The following is an 18,530-nucleotide window of genomic DNA, read 5'->3' on the forward strand; positions in this document are numbered from 1 at the left end:
TCATGGGGATGTGATGGGTGTCTTCCAGCTGGCCCCAGTTACCCAGAGGATCCAGAGGACTGGAGGGTGCTGGGGGGTGTGGGGTGGGAGCAGCAGCTCAGCAAGGGTTGGGGCTAAGGTGAAGAATGTTTTCCATGCCCTCTGCTTCCCCCTGAGCTAGTCCCCATCCAACTCCATGTTCTGGGCTAAAAAATGAGATATGTTGCATCTAATTAATATATATAAAGAAATACATTGTCTAATGACTGGTGAGCTTATAGAAGTGTGTAGGATTTAAGCTTCTGGGGGGGAAAAAAAAAACCCGCTATGGCCTTGAAAAGAGCTTGTCTTAGCATCCGAGAGAACAAAACAATGAAAATGGCTTTGGATCCTGCTGCTCGAAACCTTTAAAATAAGTAGTGGAGCCAGTTTTTGAAAGATCAACACAACACCAAGAAATTCCATTTAATAATTAAAAAAAGACAATACAAAATGCAAACATTTCTTTTTACAAAGTTCAGATACATTTTTTTTCTTTTAATCAAGTGCAAATAACTTCATGAACTACATCTTTCTCATTACTTTAATCATTTTTGCTGGAGATGGTAAGTCGTGGCCCGCTGCAAAAGGCAGATATAAATATTCCAACATGAAAAAAACAAAACAAAACAAAAAAAACCAACAACCCTTATTTATGTTCACCGTGTCGAAACATTCAGTACATCCGAGGCGGCTGATGATGCAGTTTTCAGCCTTTCAAACCTTTTCTGGGTCTGGGTGTGGGTGACGAGAGGGACTGAGCTGCAGTGGGGTGGCTCTGGTGGCCCCGTGGGCTTTTTTTTTTTTTGGGGGTGAGGTTATTTGAGATATTTGGTGGAAGGAGAGGGGGGAGACGTTACCAGGTGCCTTTGGCTGTTACAGAAGGACATGCTGCCCCGCTCGCCCTCCCAGAACTGCTTTAGGGGAGCGGAGGAGGCCAGTGCAGTGACAACGGGGGCGCCCAGGACACGCCGAGGCTCTGGGAGCCCCGGTCCCAGCAGGGTCAGAGCGACAGCAACTGTGCCGCTAAATCACGGAGGATTAATAAACCCCTCAGCGAGCACCAGTGGCTGCATCGCACTGGGGCTGCCGCAGCTGGGTTATTCGGTTCCGGGTTGTTTTTATTTTTGCTGCTGTGTTTTTTTTTTTTTTCTTCTAAATATGAAAGATCCTTTCAATGGTCACTGCTCTGCTACGACTGCCCCAGAGCAACCCCCCCTACAACAGCTTTTGTGGATCAAAGCAGCTGCTTTCAGACACCAACCAAGTGACAAACAGCTCAGCCCACAGATGTTGAGCTTCCAAACAGGCTGGGAGCTGGGCGGCAGGAGGGGTAAATCCACAGCTGGGATGAATCAGGACAGACTTTTCCAACTGTCGCATCTTGGGGACAAACCTCGCCCCCCTTTGCCAGCACTCACCCAGCCCGCAGCCCCTCAAGAGCCCAGAAGAAGCTCTTGGGGTGCTGGAGCAGCATGGATTTGAGGAGGGAAAATGCGGGCGAGCAGCTGCCGCCCGGTTTTGGCAAGGACTGACCCGGGACAACGTGCAGGGCAATAAGTTTAAGAGCCAGGCTCGCCCCAGATGTGGTTGAGGGAACAGCAAGAGAGAAGCGGGGACAGGAACTGCCAACAGGAAAGCTGTAGGCAAGTCGGCCACCTTTAGTCCTGGCAGCTCCAGGGCTTTGAGGGGATGAAGATGGGGATGAAGATGCTGGGAGGTGACAGCCAAGAGCCAGTTGCAGGGCTGGAAAGGGAGCAAGGCTTGGGGAGGAGAAAGAGGGGGGACCGGTGGCAGCGGTCTCCTGTCCCCAGGGGTTAGTGTCTGGCCACGTGAGAAGCTGGGGGACAAACCGGACGGTGGCATCCACCTGGCCACCGTCCCCAGCCGTGCCAGCCTGTGAAGCTGGGGGAAGGCAGGCAGTGGGGGAAGGAGAGGGGTGGCAGGACAGGGTCCCCCCAGGATCTGCACCCCGCTCCCTGGGGAGGGGCTCCTGCAGCATCCCAGCAGGATGAGGGCGAGGGATGGAGCCAAAAGCATCTGAAGGGACTTGGAAGCACAAACCTTCCCCAGAGCCAGGGCGGGATGGCTCTCCCTCCAAGGATCTCTGTACCTGGGGGAGTGGTTTCGGGGCTGAGCGGAGGGGCAGCTCTCCTCTCCTCCCAGCGTGCCCCCCGACCCTGCCTCAGGACCTGGCCCATGTCTCCTCCAGGTCTCGGCTCATCTCCGAGACCCTGCAGGGAAGGAAAACAGTTTGCAACAAGCAGGTGACAGGGTGGAGTTTTGCATCCTCCTCGCAATGGGGCTTGAACAACCCACAAACCATGGTGGATCAGCCCAAAAGCACGCAGCCACCCCAGCGCCTCCATCTCCTCTGGGACAGACCGAGATGCCTCAAACCCCCTGCAAAAACTCACCCCACCGCACGCCAGGCAGGAGAGGCCACCACCCCCCCCACCGAATAGGGGTTTTTATCGGGGACAAATGCGGCAGAAAAGGTTGCAAGGCCTGAAAACAGCATCCACCAGTCAGCGGCAGCCCGGGGCTGGGTTTGCTTTGGGTGGGTGGTTTTCTTTCGTTTTTTGTTTTGTTACAAACGCACATTCTCATTTCTCAGGCAGGTATAAATATTGTCGCTTCTAGTAGAAAAAAAACACTTCCCTCTAAATAATATAAAGAAGACTCAAATGATTGCACTTAATACATATGAAAAAGGTAGAAAGGAGGATATCCTAGTGCACAAACATTTACTCCTGCTCTTCTCAAAGCTTGCTTTTCTGAGTTACTCTTTGGCAGAGCTTGTAAGAAAGTCTGGTTTCTTGGCACAAGTGTCTGGGGTGGGGGAAAAAAAAACAACAACAAAACCCAAACCCGGCTGAAAGTCCTTCTCCTTTGCTCCCTGTTTTCTCCCGTACAGCCAGACATTGTTCTCCGGGAACGTGGCTTGGCTGTGCTTTCCTCCCAGCGCCAGTGCGGCTCTCTGGCGGGACGACCACCGGAGCCACCACGGTTGCCGTTCGCTGGCATGCTTTGCCATTCTCTCCTTTAAATTTCCTTTTTAATCAAGTATGCTTTTAAAAATTCTTTTCCCCCAGTCTCTGCAAAGCAATGCCGATACCCACGACCCAGGCGCTGCAATAAATACGGCGTTACCTTCTTGCCATCCTCTGCGAAAGAGCTCCGTGGGGTTGCAGCCGGCGCCAGACCTGTGGGCTGGAAGGACGATGACTCCCTGCAATGTCCCGGGCTGCCGGTGGCACCGGGGAACGGGGACAAACCTGGTGTAAAGTAAACCAAAGGGAGGACAGAGGCTGACGAAAGGACCGGCACTTCGGTTTCTTAAAATGAAAAAGCTGCTTTGGAAGAGAGGAGCGGCTTCGCCAGCAGCTGGATGAGACCGGAGCATCCCCCCCCGGCTGGGGGCATGGCTCTGCAGGGAGCGGTGGAGAAATCGTGGGGGGACGTCTGCGGGGTGAGAGGTGGCGGTCCTGCTGGAGCCGAGCAGAGGAAGGAGAAAATCGGAAAGGAGAGGGAAGGGAGGAGAGGTTTTCCTTGGCTGCAGGGCGGCCCGGGGGTGGCGGGGGCACGGGGGGCTATTTGTAAGGCCGAAGGAAGCTGGAGACTTTGGAGCGGAGGAGTTTGATGAAGGAACGGGGCAGCATTTCCTTGTGTTTCTCTGTGTACTTGAAGTAATTCTGGGGGTGTGCCAACACGTCGAAGAAAGCTTTGATGAGCTTCTTGTCCTGCAGGGAAGCCAAGCCGGAGGCGGGGGGTCACCATCCCACCCCATGCTCCCCCTGTGGTGGCTCCGAACAGAGGCCACGAGCATGGGGAGGGCATGGGGGCACACCCGAAGGGAAGGATGCTCCTGCATGCCAGCATCCCCCGGAGCCACGGGCAGCGAGGGCCTGGTGGGGACACACTCACCTTGAGGATCTCCTGGTGGTTTTCGGAGGCGTAGAGCCTGCCGTCCCGCACGATGTCCTCCACCAGCTGCTCGTAGTCCTCTGCAACACCCAGCCAAAAACCACAGTCAGCGTGTGAGCTGCTGCTTGTCCCCAGACCTCTGGTCCCCATCCCTGAGTCTGCACCCCCCAAAATACTTGGGAGGTGTGAGTTGGGGTGACCCAGGTACCAGAGTGGGCAGGGAGGCACCAGCATGCCAGGGTGGCATCGCCCCCGCACTCACCATCGTAGGTGACGTAGGGGATCTGGAAGCCCCGGGCACTGTTGGCTTCGCTGGTTTTGAAGTTGATCCACAGTTTCCGAGAGCGGGCAGTGAAGGCGATGGGCCTCTCGTAGGTCTGGCATGTCTCGTAGGTGGTGATGGAGGATGGCGAGGCTGCAGGGAACGGCGAGGGGATGCGTGATGCTGCACGCCCACCAGCAGAGCTACCCCCAGCTTTACTGTGCTTAAATGCTCATGGGGCACCTGGGATGGGGATTGTCTCTGTTCGGCGAGGCTGAGACCTCCCCAACCCGCATGTTACATATCAGGGTTGTTGTTATTCCTTCCCTGCTCTGGAAAGCTCCGAACAGGGCTTTTTACCCCAAAAAAGAAGCGCTGAGACCCAGGTGAGCAACTGAGCCCACGCACATCCCCCTGACCCAGCGAAACACTGGGTGATGCCGATTCCCTTGCTCACCCAATTCCCAAAAATCCCCTCCTGCCGCCTGGGGACACGGCTTTCTCCCTTTGCACAAGGCAGCTCTGCCAAACCCCAGCCTTTCCCCTCCCCGGCTCCCCCCATGAGCACCGCGGTGCGCTTGGTTACCTACAGTTTTTCCGCATGACCAAGACATCGCCGCACTCATCCTCAGAGGGGAGGAAGATCTCCGGCACCACGATGAGGATCTTGCGCTTGGGCGGCGGGTTGATGTTCCACGTGCACTCGATGTTGGCGGGGTAATTCCCCGGGTAGTTGGGGGACTCGATGTAGCCCGTGTACTCGCCCAGCTCCCCCCCGCACTGCCGGTCTGCAAGGCATGGAGAGCTGGTTCAACTGGGAACCCGTGGCATGGGCACTGGGACTTGGTGGGTTTACTGGGCAAGGGGGGAAGTTCTCTATTAGCACTGCCCAATGCATACCCCCGTGCCTGCCTGCATGCATAAAGCACAGAAATGACCCAAAACTCTATTTTAAGGTATTGGTTTTTTCAAAATAATTTTGAGGAAGGACCCCACTCCACACCAAGCCTGTCCCCCCTCCATCGCACCCCAGCTCGCCTACTTTTGCACTGGGACACGGAGGTGGAGCCGTCAAAGTCGGTGGTGGTGTTGCCGGGACAGGTGATGCAGTAATTCTGCCGAAAATCAGGCTGGTAGGTGCCCACGGCGCAGCGGATGCAGCGGTGGACGCTCGTGTTGTAGTAATGCCCGGGGGAGCACTGGACTGGGAGGGAAGGTCAGAGAGCAAAGGGGGCTGCGTCAGCCACAGGTGCAGCCCCACCGGCTGCCCCCTTCCCTAGGGACCGGCTCCGACCTACCTTTGGTGTCGCAGTCCTGGAAGGAGAGGGCTCCCTCGTGGCGGGTGGTCAGCCCCCCGCCGCAGGGGAAGCAGAGCGCCCGCCCCACCTCGGGCTGGTAGGACCCGCGGGGACACGGCTGGCAGGGCTTGAAGCCATCGGCTGAGTGCTGGCCAGGGGAACACTGACCTGCGGGCACGGGCATCCGTCAGTCCCAGCGTGCCCCGAACTCTCCCACCCCATGCCCAGCTCCTCTCCCTGCCCAGCCTTGGCAGCACCAATAAATCTGAAGCAAGCCCTACCCTTCCCGCTGTCCCTCTAAATACCCACAATAGCAGCCTCTGTGTGTCCTGGGGATGCTCAGGGCTTTCCCCTCTTCTGGGTGGGGGCTGATGGTTGAGGATGCAGCCCTGGACATCTCCTGCGTGTCCCTCCCAACCACCCGCCGCCCCTCTGTGCCCCTTTTACCCGTGCAGCCGGTGATGTTGGTGGCTCCCACTGGTCCGAAAGCATCACCGCGGGGACACAGGTCGCAGGACAGCTGCCCTTCCTTCTCCTGGTAGGTGCCAGCAGGGCAGGGGACGCACTGCTCCGTCTGGCCGTGGTAATACGTTCCCTGCGAGCAGCTAACTGAGAGCCAGGGGAGACGTCAGCGATGCGGCGGGGAGGCTGTCACTGCCGGGGGGGACGCGGCTGGTCCCCCACCCCAGGCACCCCACAGTGCTCCTTACCACACTTGCCGCCCAGGCGCTGCTGGCCCGGCCCACAGCTCTCCTGCCGCTCCGGGGCCACGCTCAGCTTCCTTGCCACCTCATACTCCATCCCTGCGAAGCGGAGCAGGAACCGCTCCTGGTTGATGGATTTCTTCAGGGCTTTGATGGCCGACTTCAGTTTTTTCTCCACTCTCTGTCGCAGGCAGTTCAGGTTGCAGCTGGCTGGGGATGCAGGGGGAAATGGGGGTGCAGGGGGGAACAGAGGGTGCAGTGAGAAGGGAGGGATGGAGATGGAAACCCAGCAGGATTAAAACCATCTCCCAGGTGTTCAGCTGCAAGGGCTGCCCAGCACATCCCAATCCGGTGCGGGATGAGGACCAGTTTGGCTCTCCCTGCTGCCTGGGGATGGCACCATCCCCCTGGTCCCACCTCCGCACCCCTGGTCCCAGCACCCCTGCCTGCACCCAAGATGGGCCAAGCCAGCGCCATGCCCACCTGTGATCTCCTCAGGCTTGATCTCCGCCTCGAACTCCAGCGTGATGCGCGTCACCTCCTTGTTGGAGGAGTTGCGAGCCCGGCGACCCTTCCCCTTCTTGGATGAGTCGCACTTGAGGTTGACGAAGGCGACCTGGCAGTCGGAGCAAGGTGCCGAACCGCCTGCGTACGGGGGGACGAGTCAGGACCCCGTCCCTCCCCGGGAATCCCTGCTGTCCCCCGCCATCACGCCTCACCTTGTGCCCCAGCCTTCCCGGCCTCGTCCTGCTTGCCCTTGGCTCGCGGGTGCAGGTGGCACTTGGCATCCTTGATCTTGAAGGAAGCCTTTTGCTTGATTGGTGCAGCGACAGTCTCTAAAAGAAAAGGCGGGTGCTCAACAACCCTGGCACGGGGCAGCCTGGCCGGTGGGGGCTGTGGGCACCCCGGGAGCCCCCTTACCGAGGCACTGCTGGCTGCTGTTGGCAGGTCTCTGCTGGCCCCCCTGCCGCAGGACTGGGGTCCCACAGCTCACCGTGTAGCTGCTGTCCGACTCTGCGGGAAGGAGGAACGGGAGTCAGGGGACACCGGAGTGGCTGCCCAGTCCCCGCGATGCTCTGCTGGGGTGATGCAGGGAGGCACGGCTGCGCCGTGGGGGGATGATGCCCAGTACCCTGCCGTGGGGATCCTGCACCCCTCCCATGGATCTACACCCAGTGACGAGCCACCCCAGAGCGACCACCTCCCTCCCTCACCCTGGCCACTACCTGGGTGCTTTGCACCCTGGCTGTGCAGCTGCTCCTCTCCCCACCCAGTTTGGGCCATGCAGGGAAATGGGGACCACCCAATCTGTGCCGGCGGTGTCACCGGCACCGGTACCTGGCAGAAAACGGGCCTTGGAGGCGCAGGTGAGGGCACAGCTGTCCTTCTTGCCCATCTTGTTGCAGGTGAGGGTGGCCCGCGGCGGCACCGAACCTGGCAGGCATTTCACCAGCTCTGAGGGACATGCGCCGGCTGGTGGTGACAAGCAGGGACGCCCGTGGCTGGCACAGCCCGGGGACCCGCGAGGGACCCCTGTGCCCTCCCAGGTCACAGGGAGGATTCACTGGGGAGGAGAGGGTGCCAGAGCACGGCATGGGGACCCTGGACCAGCATCCCAACCGCACAGCTCCTCCTTGGAGATGTGAGATGTGACTGCTGGGATTTCAGGTTGGGGAGGGGGGTGCAGCCTGTGCCAGACAAAGGGGAGGCAGTCGGGTACCAGGGCATGGCCAGGGCCATGAAAACAGCTCCTTTAGGAACACTTGCTGGTGTGAAAGCTTATGGCCAGCCCCGAGCACACTTGAAAAAGCAACGAGACAAGCAAGGGCAGAGGGAGGAGGGCAACACCCTACGGCACTTCTCATCCAGACCCGTGTGAGATGGACATGGGCCCCCAGCCAAAAACAGCCCACCCCAGAGCACCCCTGTGCTGGGATGTCCCAAAACCCGCACTCCCCCCACCCTGACCTTATTCCAACAGCCCCAGGTGATGGAGGGGCCACAGGGCATCGGGACCTCCTGGCTGGGGGGTGTCTGGGCTATGCTGGAGCGTCCCCGGCCATGACAGGTCCTGCCCCGACATACCTATACAGTCCTTTTTGTTCCAGTGCAGCTTGCAGCCAGCGGGACAGGTACACTGATAGCTGCCGGGCGTGTTGATGCAGCCGAATTTGCAGCCCCCTCGGTTGATGCTGCATTCGTCGACATCTGTGGGGAAGAAAGGAGAGTCGATGGGCAAGGGGCAGCGGCAGGGGCCGAGCAGGGTGCCCCCGGCTCTGACACTGAATTGCGGCGTCATCTCAGGGCTGTGATTTTGGATGGATAAATTGCATGACCCATGCCCGGCTGGAGATGGGGGGATGCACACCGCAGGGCGCTTCCAGCCGCGCCTCCGCCCTGCAGTCACGGCAGCCCCATGGGGAAGAGGGAAACCCCAACTCCCGGTGTCCCCGAGGGCCAGGCGGTGACGGGTGCAGCCCACCCAGGCTGAGCCCGGCCCCGGCCCCGCGGCGGGCTGGGGAGCTGCGGGGGGCAGCAGACGGAGCCGACATGGAAGCACTTAGCAGACGAATTCAAAAGGCAGCTGCTCTGCAGCCCCGGCCCCTTTCCCTGTGGCGGGGACCCTCTGCCCCAGCCTGAAACAGGGGGCTGATCCTCCAGGCCTGGCACAAGGCAGGGGTGGAGGTGGGGAGCAGCCAGGGATGGAGCTGCCCCCAAACACCCCTCTCTGCCTGACTCCCCCTTCTTGGGAACAGTGGGAGCTAGGAACCCCTCCATTGCTGGGTCACACCGCGAGTATCCCAGGGGCTGCACCGGCTGATGCTGGCTGCGTATTTTGGGAGCGTGAGGGTCGCCCACCCTTACCAGCCGGGCAGCACTGGGGCACCCGGCCTCGTGCCGCTGTCTCCCCAGGCTGACAGCACCGCTGCCGCAACACGCTCCGGCAACCTCCCCCCAAGAGCATGTTTCATCTGCCTCCCCGCAACCCGGGGCGCCACACGCCCCCGCCCTTGGGAGCTATCTGCCTTGTGAAACTTAAATCAAACTCTTCTGATGTTCCCCTTCCCACCCCGTCCCAGCTCCCTGCCAAAAACGCTGGGGATTTCTCCCTCTCTCCCGCTGCAGACAAGTCGCAAATTGTTCCTGTCGCTCCGTTTGAAGTTGCAGACACCAGCGTCTGGCTGTGAGCCCCCTCCCTGCCTGGCCCCAGCTCGGGGTGTGCAGGGAACCAACCCTCTCTGTGAGTCCTTGGGGTGAGTGGTATCCCCAGGGGTCCCGCAGCAACCGTGCCATGGGGCTGCCGCTTCCCTGGATGCCTCGTGTGCCTCCCTGGGACCCAAACCCAGTGGGGTGATGGGATCCTGCTGCCAGCACCCAGCCCACCCTACCTCCACAGTGGGTGAGCCCGTACAGCGTGTAGCCCTTGTTGCAGAGGCACTGGAAGCTGCCGGGGGTGTTGATGCAGAGATGGTCGCAGGTCCGGTCGAAGGAGCATTCGTCAATGTCTGAAGGAAAGGCAAGGGGGAGAGGTGAGGGCTGGCACAACCGAGGGACAGCCCCAGGCACAAGGGCTGTCCCCTTCCTGCTCCAGTTGCTCCAGTAAGCTGGGTGCTGCACTGGGTTGCTCCAGGGGTCCAGCACTGGGATGCTCTGGCGACCCTGCACTGGGATGCTCTGGGACCCAGCACCAGATTGCTCTGGGGATCCAGCCCTGGGATGCTCTGGGCCCCTGTGCTCCCACCCTGCCTGCCTCCAAGCTCCCTCCTTGCCCATTCCAGCTGCTGCTATGTGGAAACAGCAGCCCACTGCACCAGCATCCCCACACCGCCCCAAGCTCCTGCAACCCCTTTGCACTTCAAACAGCCCTAACGGGGCCATCACCATGTCCTTGGCACGGGGTGGCTGCGAGAGCCCCCGGCTGCTGCCCGGCCAGGGCTCTGCCCCATGCCAGAGAGCGAGGGATGCTGCACAGACACGTCCTGCCCTGGGGATGGTGCCAGCGATGTCTGCTCACCCCCTCAGGGCACCTTGCCGGGGCAGGGACGTCCCAGCTGGGCGGGTGAACCCAACCCGGCGGGTTGGAGCATCATTTCATTGGCTTCATTAAATTAATTGCTGCGCTCACGTCAAACTCCCAAGACTGCAGAACCTGGATGGAGATGAAAGCGTTGGACCGTGCCAGCCCCCTCCTTCCCTGGCCATGCGCTTTCGGGAATCAACACTGGGGCTCATGCACACCCTCCATGCTGGTCTTGGCTGCAGGCTGGGGGGGCAGAGCACCGTGCTCCCCCCAGAATGGCCCAGCAACCTGCCAGGTCATTTAAACCTGCTGGGTTTATGAGGGATGTGCAGGAGGATGTTAGGGCAGGGAGAAAGGGGTAGGAAAAGCAGCGCAGAGCAGCCAGCTCCCTCTGGAGCAAACAGGATGCATCTTCCCCCTCCCTTCCTGCCCTCCAACAGATGGGGGAAGGAGAAATCCTTCTGCAAAAGCCACTGAAATCCTCGTTTTGACTTGATGGCTTGCAAAAACAGCACATCCCTGAGCAGGACACGATCCAGCCCTTGCCATGGGGCAGCTGACAGAGGGGGAGAGGCAAGGCAGGACACATCCCGCTGCTCTTCCCATCCCTCGTCCCAGGAAAATGGCGTCCTCTCGAGATGGGAGGAAGCAGCCGGTGTGCCAATGCGTGTGCTTTAGCAGCGAACTACGGTCATGATGCTGCGGGGTCGCAAGCAAAAACTTTGTGCAATGAAGCGGAGAAGCCCAGAGGTGTCAGGGTGGGTGCTGAGCTCCGGGTGCCCTCCCAGGACACATGGGGTGCTGCCGGGGTCCCTGGTCCCCTGGCATGGGTGCTCCAGAGCAGAGCTGACAGCCCCAGGCTTGGGGTGTGCTCGCTGCCAGGGCTGCTGGTGAGGATGCTCCCCGCACCCAGGCAGAGCTGCGTCCCAGCCCACAGGGATGCAGGGAACATTGTGACTATCATCCCAGCCCTGAGTAAGGCCAGAGGGTTTCACCTGGCATCTGCCTAATTGCTGGCTTTAACTCTGCTGCAAGAAGAGCCCAGAAATCCCCAGCACGGGAGTGGGGCTGGGACGGCAGCCCAGCTCTGCAGATCAAAGCGCTAAGCCCCAGACCAGAACCCAAATCCAACGCTAATCCCCCGAAGGATGTACATGGTCCAGAGGAAAGCAAAGAGGAATGAGTAGCCGGGCCAGCACTCCTCCAGCAGCAGCCGTGGGAGGGCTGAGAAACACAGGAGGGCAGGGAGAGGTGATGTCCCCGGGCAGGGCAGGGTGATGGGGTCCCACTGCCCCTTACCTTGGCAGTTCCTCTCGTTGATGAGCAGCTTGTAGCCCTTCTTGCAGCTGCACTCGAAGCTGCCCACCGTGTTCCTGCAGATGTGGTCGCAGCCACCGTTGTTGAGCCGGCACTCGTCGATGTCTGGTGGGGACAGCGGGCACGCGTCACACCCCAGCTGGGATGCTCGGCTGGGAGAGCGGCGTCCTCCCCTGCGGACCCTGTCCCCCCCAGGAGCCAGCAAATGGAGGAAACCCTTTGGGCTCCGATGGTCACCAGGGGAATGTGGCTGCTGGTTTTATCTGGGTGCATTCAGGGAGCCGACGCACGACACTGGGGACGCTGGGGAAGGCCAGCGCTCCTGGGCTCAGCTCCCCTTGGAAGTTGTGCAAAACTAATTTCTGCAGGTCTGAGCGTCCCCCAGAGCAGAGCCAAGAGCCAGGGTCTCCAAAAGAGCCTTGCATCTAGGGGGAAGCACCAGCCCAGAGCGTGCAGAGACACAGGTTTGGGCTGGGGGTGACTTTTGGGGACCAGGAGCAGCAGGAAGGAAGACCAAGCCAGGAGGGGAACCCCCTCCTTCAAAAACAGCCGCTCAACAAAATGAACACTTTTCAGCCCTCACCTCTTGCTTGCCATCTCCTTCCTGCCATAAACAAAGCTAAAAATGATGACGCACAATAACTGCGAAGAGCCCCAACAACCTGGAAAGAGGCTGGGACTTGGTTTTTTGGTTGGTTATTTTTTTTCCCTTTTCCACTAATCACAAAATTTACTGCTAGGAAACAACCTATAAAATGGAAGGAGACCAGGAAGAGGCAGCCGCCTTTCCCATCCCTCCATCCCCCAGCGCCGGGGTGGCAGCTCTGCCTCTCTGGGGCTGGGACTTTCTTTTTACGACTGCGAGGGAGCGAGCTGTAAACCAGCCCACAGCCGTAATAAAAGCCCCAGACACAGGGGACGTGGCTCTGGGTTATTGCACGTTCCTGGAAACTGCAGAATTGGAGACGGGGGGAGGATATGCTCTGATAAAATAACAGGGGGCAGGGGGTTTCTGGAAGCAGTCAGCAGGTAGACAGGCAGCGCGCAGCGGGATGGGCTTTCCTTTCAACCAGGGTCAAGTTCCCGGAGCTGCCGAAAGAGAAAACGCAGGCACCGGCCAGCTCCGGGGTCACGGTGTCCCCTTGCCCGGGGGGGACAGATGTGGGGTGGCTGCGGTAACCAGTCTGGGCTGCTCTGCCTTGCAGAGGCAGGTGGATGGGAGCGTGCAGGGGTGCGTGGCATCCCGTGGTGTCCTCGCCAAAGCGGGACATGGTGCTGGGACCCGGCTGGACAGTGACCACAGAGGGACTCACGCATCTCAAATTCCCAGAGCGGGTGTGGATTTCCTGCACACCCAGTCTCTGCCCATGGGGAAACTGAGGCAGCGGGGTGGAGTGAGGCAGGACACCACCCTCCAGACACACAAGTGCCATGGCACTGCCTCCACCTTGACCTAACCCCCCCTTGCCTCCTCCCCGTAGGCTTCCCAGGGGAGTGGGGCCGACCACGGTGCATTTAGCAATCCCGTGTCTGGGGGTGATCCCCATCCCCACCCCACGGATGCAAACACCAAGCAAGCGAGCGCTGCAGGCAAAGTCGAGCCGAGCTAGAAGCGCACGGAGGACACAAGGGGGGGTCTGAGCCACCCAAGGGTGAGCAGCGAGCGCGCCAGCCCCACTTGCACCCATGTACCTTTGCACGTCTTCCTGTCGGGCTGGAGCATGAAGCCCATGGGGCAGCTGCAGTGCACGCCCGTGGCCGCGTCGTGACACTTGCTGTCGCAGCCCCCGTTGTTCACAGCACACGTCTCTGCATGGAGAAGGGAGAGAGCGGCCGGGGTGAGGGACTGGTGTTTAAAAGGCTGGAGGGTGTCACACCACCCAGCTGTCCCTACACCACCCCAATATCCCCACGCTGCAGCCTGGGAGAGGCAGTGGGTGCAAACCTCCCTGCAGAGCCCACTGAAGCCACCCTGGGCTTTTCATGCAGCCGTAACGAGGTCACGGAGCCCCCACATTATAAACACCCTGGATACTGAACATGGGGGCTGGTGGGGGTAAGGCGTTGATGTCTGGTGATCCCGCAGCATCTCCCACCTCCGCGGACAGCCTGGTGCTCGTTGCCTTTCCCATCGCCCCGCCACGCACCCAAGTGCTCCTCCCCAGGGGTTTTGGAGGTGAAATAAGGACATGTGTGATTCACCCCAGGTTACAGGCAGTGCTAAGGCAGGGAAAAGCACCGAGATTTCCCAGTTCACCATCCAAACCCCTGCGCAACCCTTCTGTTTTCCAACAACCTGCTCTTATATACTGGGTGTCTGCATGTAAGGTAGAGAGGGGAGTGGGGACAGACTAGTCCCCTCGTTAGAGGATGCTTTATTAATTGCAGGCAGGGAGCAAAGCGGAGCCTGGCCAGCCCGGGGATAATGGGGTCAAGGACACAGGCAGGGATGTGCAGGCAGAGACACTGCCTTTTGCGAAACAGCCGATGCTTGGGGCACTGGGAAAAGCGGAGGTGGTTCAGTGAAGGCTCTTTACTCCCGAAACACGTCGGCTTTTCAGCTGACGAAGGGAAAAGAGGCTCTGTGGGATTAATCCCACTGTGCTGAGCCCCCACGCTGGCATCAAGGCTGCACGTCCCCCAAAACCAGCGTCTGGTGGAGTCCAGCTTTGGCAGCTCCAACGAGGAGGAATTGAATTTCCAAGTGACAAAGTCAAAGCAGTTGCTTGGGCAAAACTCAGCCAGAGCCGGGTCTCACCGGGGGTGCCCAGGCTGTGGCTCCTCGGGGATGCAGGTGTGCAGCCCCGGTGCCCCGGCGGGATGGTGGGGGCGTCCCAGCCCCCTCGCTGCCACTAAGCCGCAAAGCCACGGGTGACCCCGTGCTGCTGGTCCCTGACCATCTCCCGCCGCTCAGGCACGCCGGCAGGTCCAGTGTCATGGGCTAATTTGGGAGACGCTTCGTATAATTAGAACACACACACAGAGGCAGGCAGCATCAGTGGAAAAAAAATCCAATTTAAAAAAAAATGCTAATTATTTCAGTATTATCAAAGTCAGCTGTTGCTGGTAGGACTAGAAGGGACACTAATATAAATGAAGCATTTTCAGCTTGACAGCTTCCCTGTGAGATCAATCCTCAATTTCGGTCCTAACCACCAGAAGAATGGTTTGAAGTGCATTAAATTGTTCACAAAGGATAATAAAATATTCCTTTCAGAAGGCTGGTTGCTTGGATAAATGAGGCATTTGGGCTTCAAGGAACCCAAGATGAAAATGCCTTGAAGAAATTCCTTGGAAAGAGCAAATCCCAGGTTCTCCCGCTCTTTGTGAGTGCCGCATGGGGTGGGAATGACTGAACCATCCAACCATTTGCCGCAGGGCAAGGGAGCTGGGATCACTCTGTGCTCGTCTTGCCGCTGCTATTTTTATGATGTCCCATAATAAGAGAACAAAAGGGACCGTTTTATGAAATTAATAGCCAGCACAATTACAAAACTTAACAGCAAGGGAGGGATTTCTGCAGATACTGTTCCTCCAGCCAGGTCCTCGCGCCACATGCAGCCCGGCCATGCCAGGGCCGTTCTCCCTCGCAGCGCCGGGGCGAAGAGCGCGGTGTGGATGACACCGTGCCGAAGGGAAGGGAAACTTTCTGGAAGCCCGATGAATTAATTAACGCCAGCCTTTGTTCCAGCAGCTGATGCAGAAGCAGCTCAGGGAGGACTGATTTAACATGGTCGCCACTGAGATGAGCTGATGGGCTTGGCGTGGGCTCTGCAGGACCGAGGAGCCGGAGAAGTGGCTGCACCGGGGAGGACGGGGCTCTCCAGAGCGACCTGGGCACGCTTCACCATGCTCACAGCCTCCTCCAGCGCTGCGGCACCCATCTCCCCTCCTGGCCCCTTTGCACCTTTGGGAATTTTGGCTGAGACATAAAGCAAGCCCTACCCACCATCCCATGCAGGATGCGGCCGGTGCCCGTGGCGTGCAGGGGGTGGGAGCTGAGCCAGCACCACCGCAAACCCCTTTGCAAAGGCGGGACACCATGTCCTAGGCTTGCACAAAGCTTGGAGGGGGCTGCCGGGGTACCTGCGAGGCAGCGGAGGTTGGGTGGCGGAGGGCCAGGCGCTGGAGCGGGGCTGCGGGAGAGCGGCATTGTTCGGCGGTGCCGACAGCCCGGGGGCTGCTCCCAGCCTGGCGCGAGCCGGCGTGACTCACCCAACCACACAGGGCTTTGGCGAGGGCCTCCATCGCTCGGGGAGGGAGAAGACAAAGCAGCTTGCGCGCACACACACACTCTTCTTCCCACCCTCCTCTATCCCAGCTCCAGTCTTGCTTTCCGACCATCGTGCCGTGGAAATCCTCGCCCTGCTCGGCACCCTTCGCCGTGCCGGCCTGCCCGAGCCCCTGCCCGTGCCCCCGCAGCACCCTGCCCGCACATGCTCCGGCTTCGCCTCCACCTGCCGGGAAGCAGCAATCGCAGCGGGATTGCAATCCCACAAGCCTAAGGAGATAATTGCACAGTAATCGGAGGGATTACAGCCAGATTGGCTGGAGCACGGTGACGGCGCGGAGCTGGGTGGGGTCTCCCTTCTCCCACCCCTGTGGGAAAGGCTCTGCAGAGCCCCCCAAAAGCCGCGGTCGGTGTTCCCTGCCACGGGTGAGCCACGCACCCGCAGCTCCTCCTGGATGTGCCAGGAGTTTGCATGCACCCAGCACAGCCAGGAACAAGATTCCCCACCGCAGCAAGTCGCTGCATCTTCAGACTGCCTCGGTTTCCTTGTTGCAGAGCAGAGGCATCGCCTTACCTTCATGAACGGCTTAGACACCCGACGGGGTTTGCAAAGAAATCCTCGGGGAAGCAGCCAAGGTGCCCAGCCCGACAAAGGGTCACTGCAGCTCTACAACTTGCTGCAGCTCCGGGCTGGGTGCCCCTGAGCGTGGATAGCAGCTTTGCTGGGCCAAACCCTGGGACACCCCGAATGTCCCCGCATCCGCAGAAGGGACCGTCCGCGAGCAGGTGGGCTCCGGGAAGGGGTAACTTTGGGAGCGCACAGCCACAGAGACGGGCATGGGCACCCCCCGCCCCACCACACAGCCGCCAGCAGATCACCGCTAGCTCCTCTCGGGCTTGCTTGGTGGCGGCTGAGGGGGATAACCACTACCGCAGCCACTGGAAAGCGGATTATCACCCCCTGCGCCAGGCTGGATTGACCAAAGCAACGCAAGAGCCCCACCTCATGCAAGTGCAGCCAGGGGAGGGTTCCTTTCTCTGTCCCCCAAAAGCAAAGCCCGCTTGCAGCCCGAGCCCAGGCTTGCTCTGCGGGTTTTAAAAGCAGCAGGAGGGGACAGGGTTAGTGAGGCATGCGGTTAGCGTGACAGCTCAGCCCCCCGAGCCCGGTTATGATCTCGAGATGAGAGACCGTCTACGGTTAGACCCCTTCATAGAGATAGAGAGAACAAAAATATTTACCATTAGAAAACGTCTCAAGGATAACGTGTTGCTGGAAGTGTCTCTCCCCTGTTTAACATTATAAAAAAGTGATTTAGAAACAGTGTCCAGCAAGGAGCTTGGTTGGCGTCACACATCAATGGGTTCGACTCCACTGCGTTTCCAGCCTGGTGGAAATTGTCCCTTTGGGTTTTTTTCTCCCCCCACCTCCCAAAAAAGACAAAACCCAATGTTTGGGCCCAATGCCATCAACTCCTCCATCACCCTGTCCGAAGCATCCCGTGCCCCACAGCCTCTCCAAACCCCCTCCAGTTTCACGCTCTGCCTCGTGCTGGCCAGAGCCCCAAGCGAGAGGGAGGAAGCGCGTTACAAGAAGCGTTAGTGCAGCCCGTTAGTCTGGGGAATGAGGTCCTTGTCCTTGCTGGAGCAAAACCAGCATGTGCAGGAGAGGAGCCATATGGACACTGTGAGGCCGTGGGCTTCGGGAAGGCAACCATGTCCCGCTGGCAGCAGTTGCACCACTTGGATTTAGCAGTGAAGCTGGCCAAGCCGGTGGTGAGCCCAAATTTTGGGTGCACCTGGGCTACTCAGCCTCACCCATGCATCGGTGCACCGGGGTGCAGAGAGCCCCGGCAAGGCATGGTGCAGCCCCAGGGTGCTGAGCACCCGAGGGAGCATGTGGGAGCCTGGTGGGGGGACACAAATGGCCAAGAAGAGGCTGAGAGCAGCCTGGGAAAAGCCACAGACCCCAAAATCAGTGCTACCAAACACAGGGATCACTTCTGGGGGTTGCCTTAAAAAATTAGCTTGAGTTTTGCCCTGCAGAGGAAACTCTGCCAGGCACCAGCCATCCATGGCTGGGAGATGTCCCTCCTTCATCCCGGTCATTTTGGGGAGGGGATGAGGCACCCCAGCACTTCTTTTTGCTCCCATGTGGGGACAGAGCCCTGTGGCAGTGCTGGACTGAAGCCGGGGAGGTCCCAGGCAAGTGCAGAGCTGGGGTGCTCGGGGCACGTGGAGCCACCTCATGGACCCACGGGACGAGCAGAGACAAGCACATCCCCGCTTAATGAGAAACGACACCGGGTCCATGCGGAGGGGAGGATGGTGGAAAGGGAAAAGAGGGCAAACAGAGCTCCTGGCTGTGCCTGAGCCATCCAAGGAGGCTGAGGCTGAGGGCAAGGATTCAGCAGTGGGGACACGGGGTGCTGGGCATCTGCAGGGCCTGTGTCCTCCTCAGGGAGGTCAATGTGTGTACAGGAAAGTCCATGGCATGCCTACGGCCACCCGCCCCGTGTCCCTGTGCCATGCTTCACCCTTCCCAGAGCCCTCCTGCCCTGTGGTCCCTTTGCTCCGGTGTCCCCAGCACTGACCCGGCAGCGGGGTCTGGCACAGCCCCTGCTCCCGGCACCGCCGCCTTTGCAAAGCTGGGGAACATCAGTGGCGCTGCTGCAAACTGCCAGGGCGCAGGTCAGGAAATCGGCCGTAAAACTTGAGCTGGGTTTAGTTCCCTTCTCCATCTAATCATATTTCC

The 18,530-nt window shown here is 59.5% G+C and overlaps 1 protein-coding gene across 1 annotated transcript in view; it reads right to left on the reverse strand.

The window, feature by feature from the left end:
* Nucleotides 1–408: 408 nt before the first annotated feature.
* SCUBE3 (signal peptide, CUB domain and EGF like domain containing 3) overlaps nt 409–18,530 on the reverse strand; it is a 39,240-nt gene continuing 21,118 nt past the window's right edge. Inside the window, exons 7-23 of the mRNA XM_075115680.1 lie at nt 17,018–17,065; nt 13,240–13,356; nt 11,530–11,652; nt 9,599–9,715; nt 8,295–8,417; nt 7,548–7,682; nt 7,131–7,223; nt 6,929–7,045; nt 6,693–6,854; nt 6,216–6,419; nt 5,953–6,114; nt 5,506–5,673; nt 5,250–5,411; nt 4,798–4,995; nt 4,208–4,360; nt 3,946–4,025; nt 409–3,761 (exon numbers count right to left, since the gene is read on the reverse strand). Of these exons, the coding sequence (XP_074971781.1) occupies nt 3,612–3,761; nt 3,946–4,025; nt 4,208–4,360; nt 4,798–4,995; nt 5,250–5,411; nt 5,506–5,673; nt 5,953–6,114; nt 6,216–6,419; nt 6,693–6,854; nt 6,929–7,045; nt 7,131–7,223; nt 7,548–7,682; nt 8,295–8,417; nt 9,599–9,715; nt 11,530–11,652; nt 13,240–13,356; nt 17,018–17,065 (2,312 nt within the window). The 3' untranslated portion in view covers nt 409–3,611. The remainder of the gene's footprint in view (nt 3,762–3,945; nt 4,026–4,207; nt 4,361–4,797; nt 4,996–5,249; nt 5,412–5,505; nt 5,674–5,952; nt 6,115–6,215; nt 6,420–6,692; nt 6,855–6,928; nt 7,046–7,130; nt 7,224–7,547; nt 7,683–8,294; nt 8,418–9,598; nt 9,716–11,529; nt 11,653–13,239; nt 13,357–17,017; nt 17,066–18,530) is intronic.

This window comes from Phalacrocorax aristotelis, chromosome 21, assembly GCF_949628215.1.
Source record: "Phalacrocorax aristotelis chromosome 21, bGulAri2.1, whole genome shotgun sequence".
Classification (NCBI taxonomy): Eukaryota; Metazoa; Chordata; class Aves; order Suliformes; family Phalacrocoracidae; genus Phalacrocorax; species Phalacrocorax aristotelis.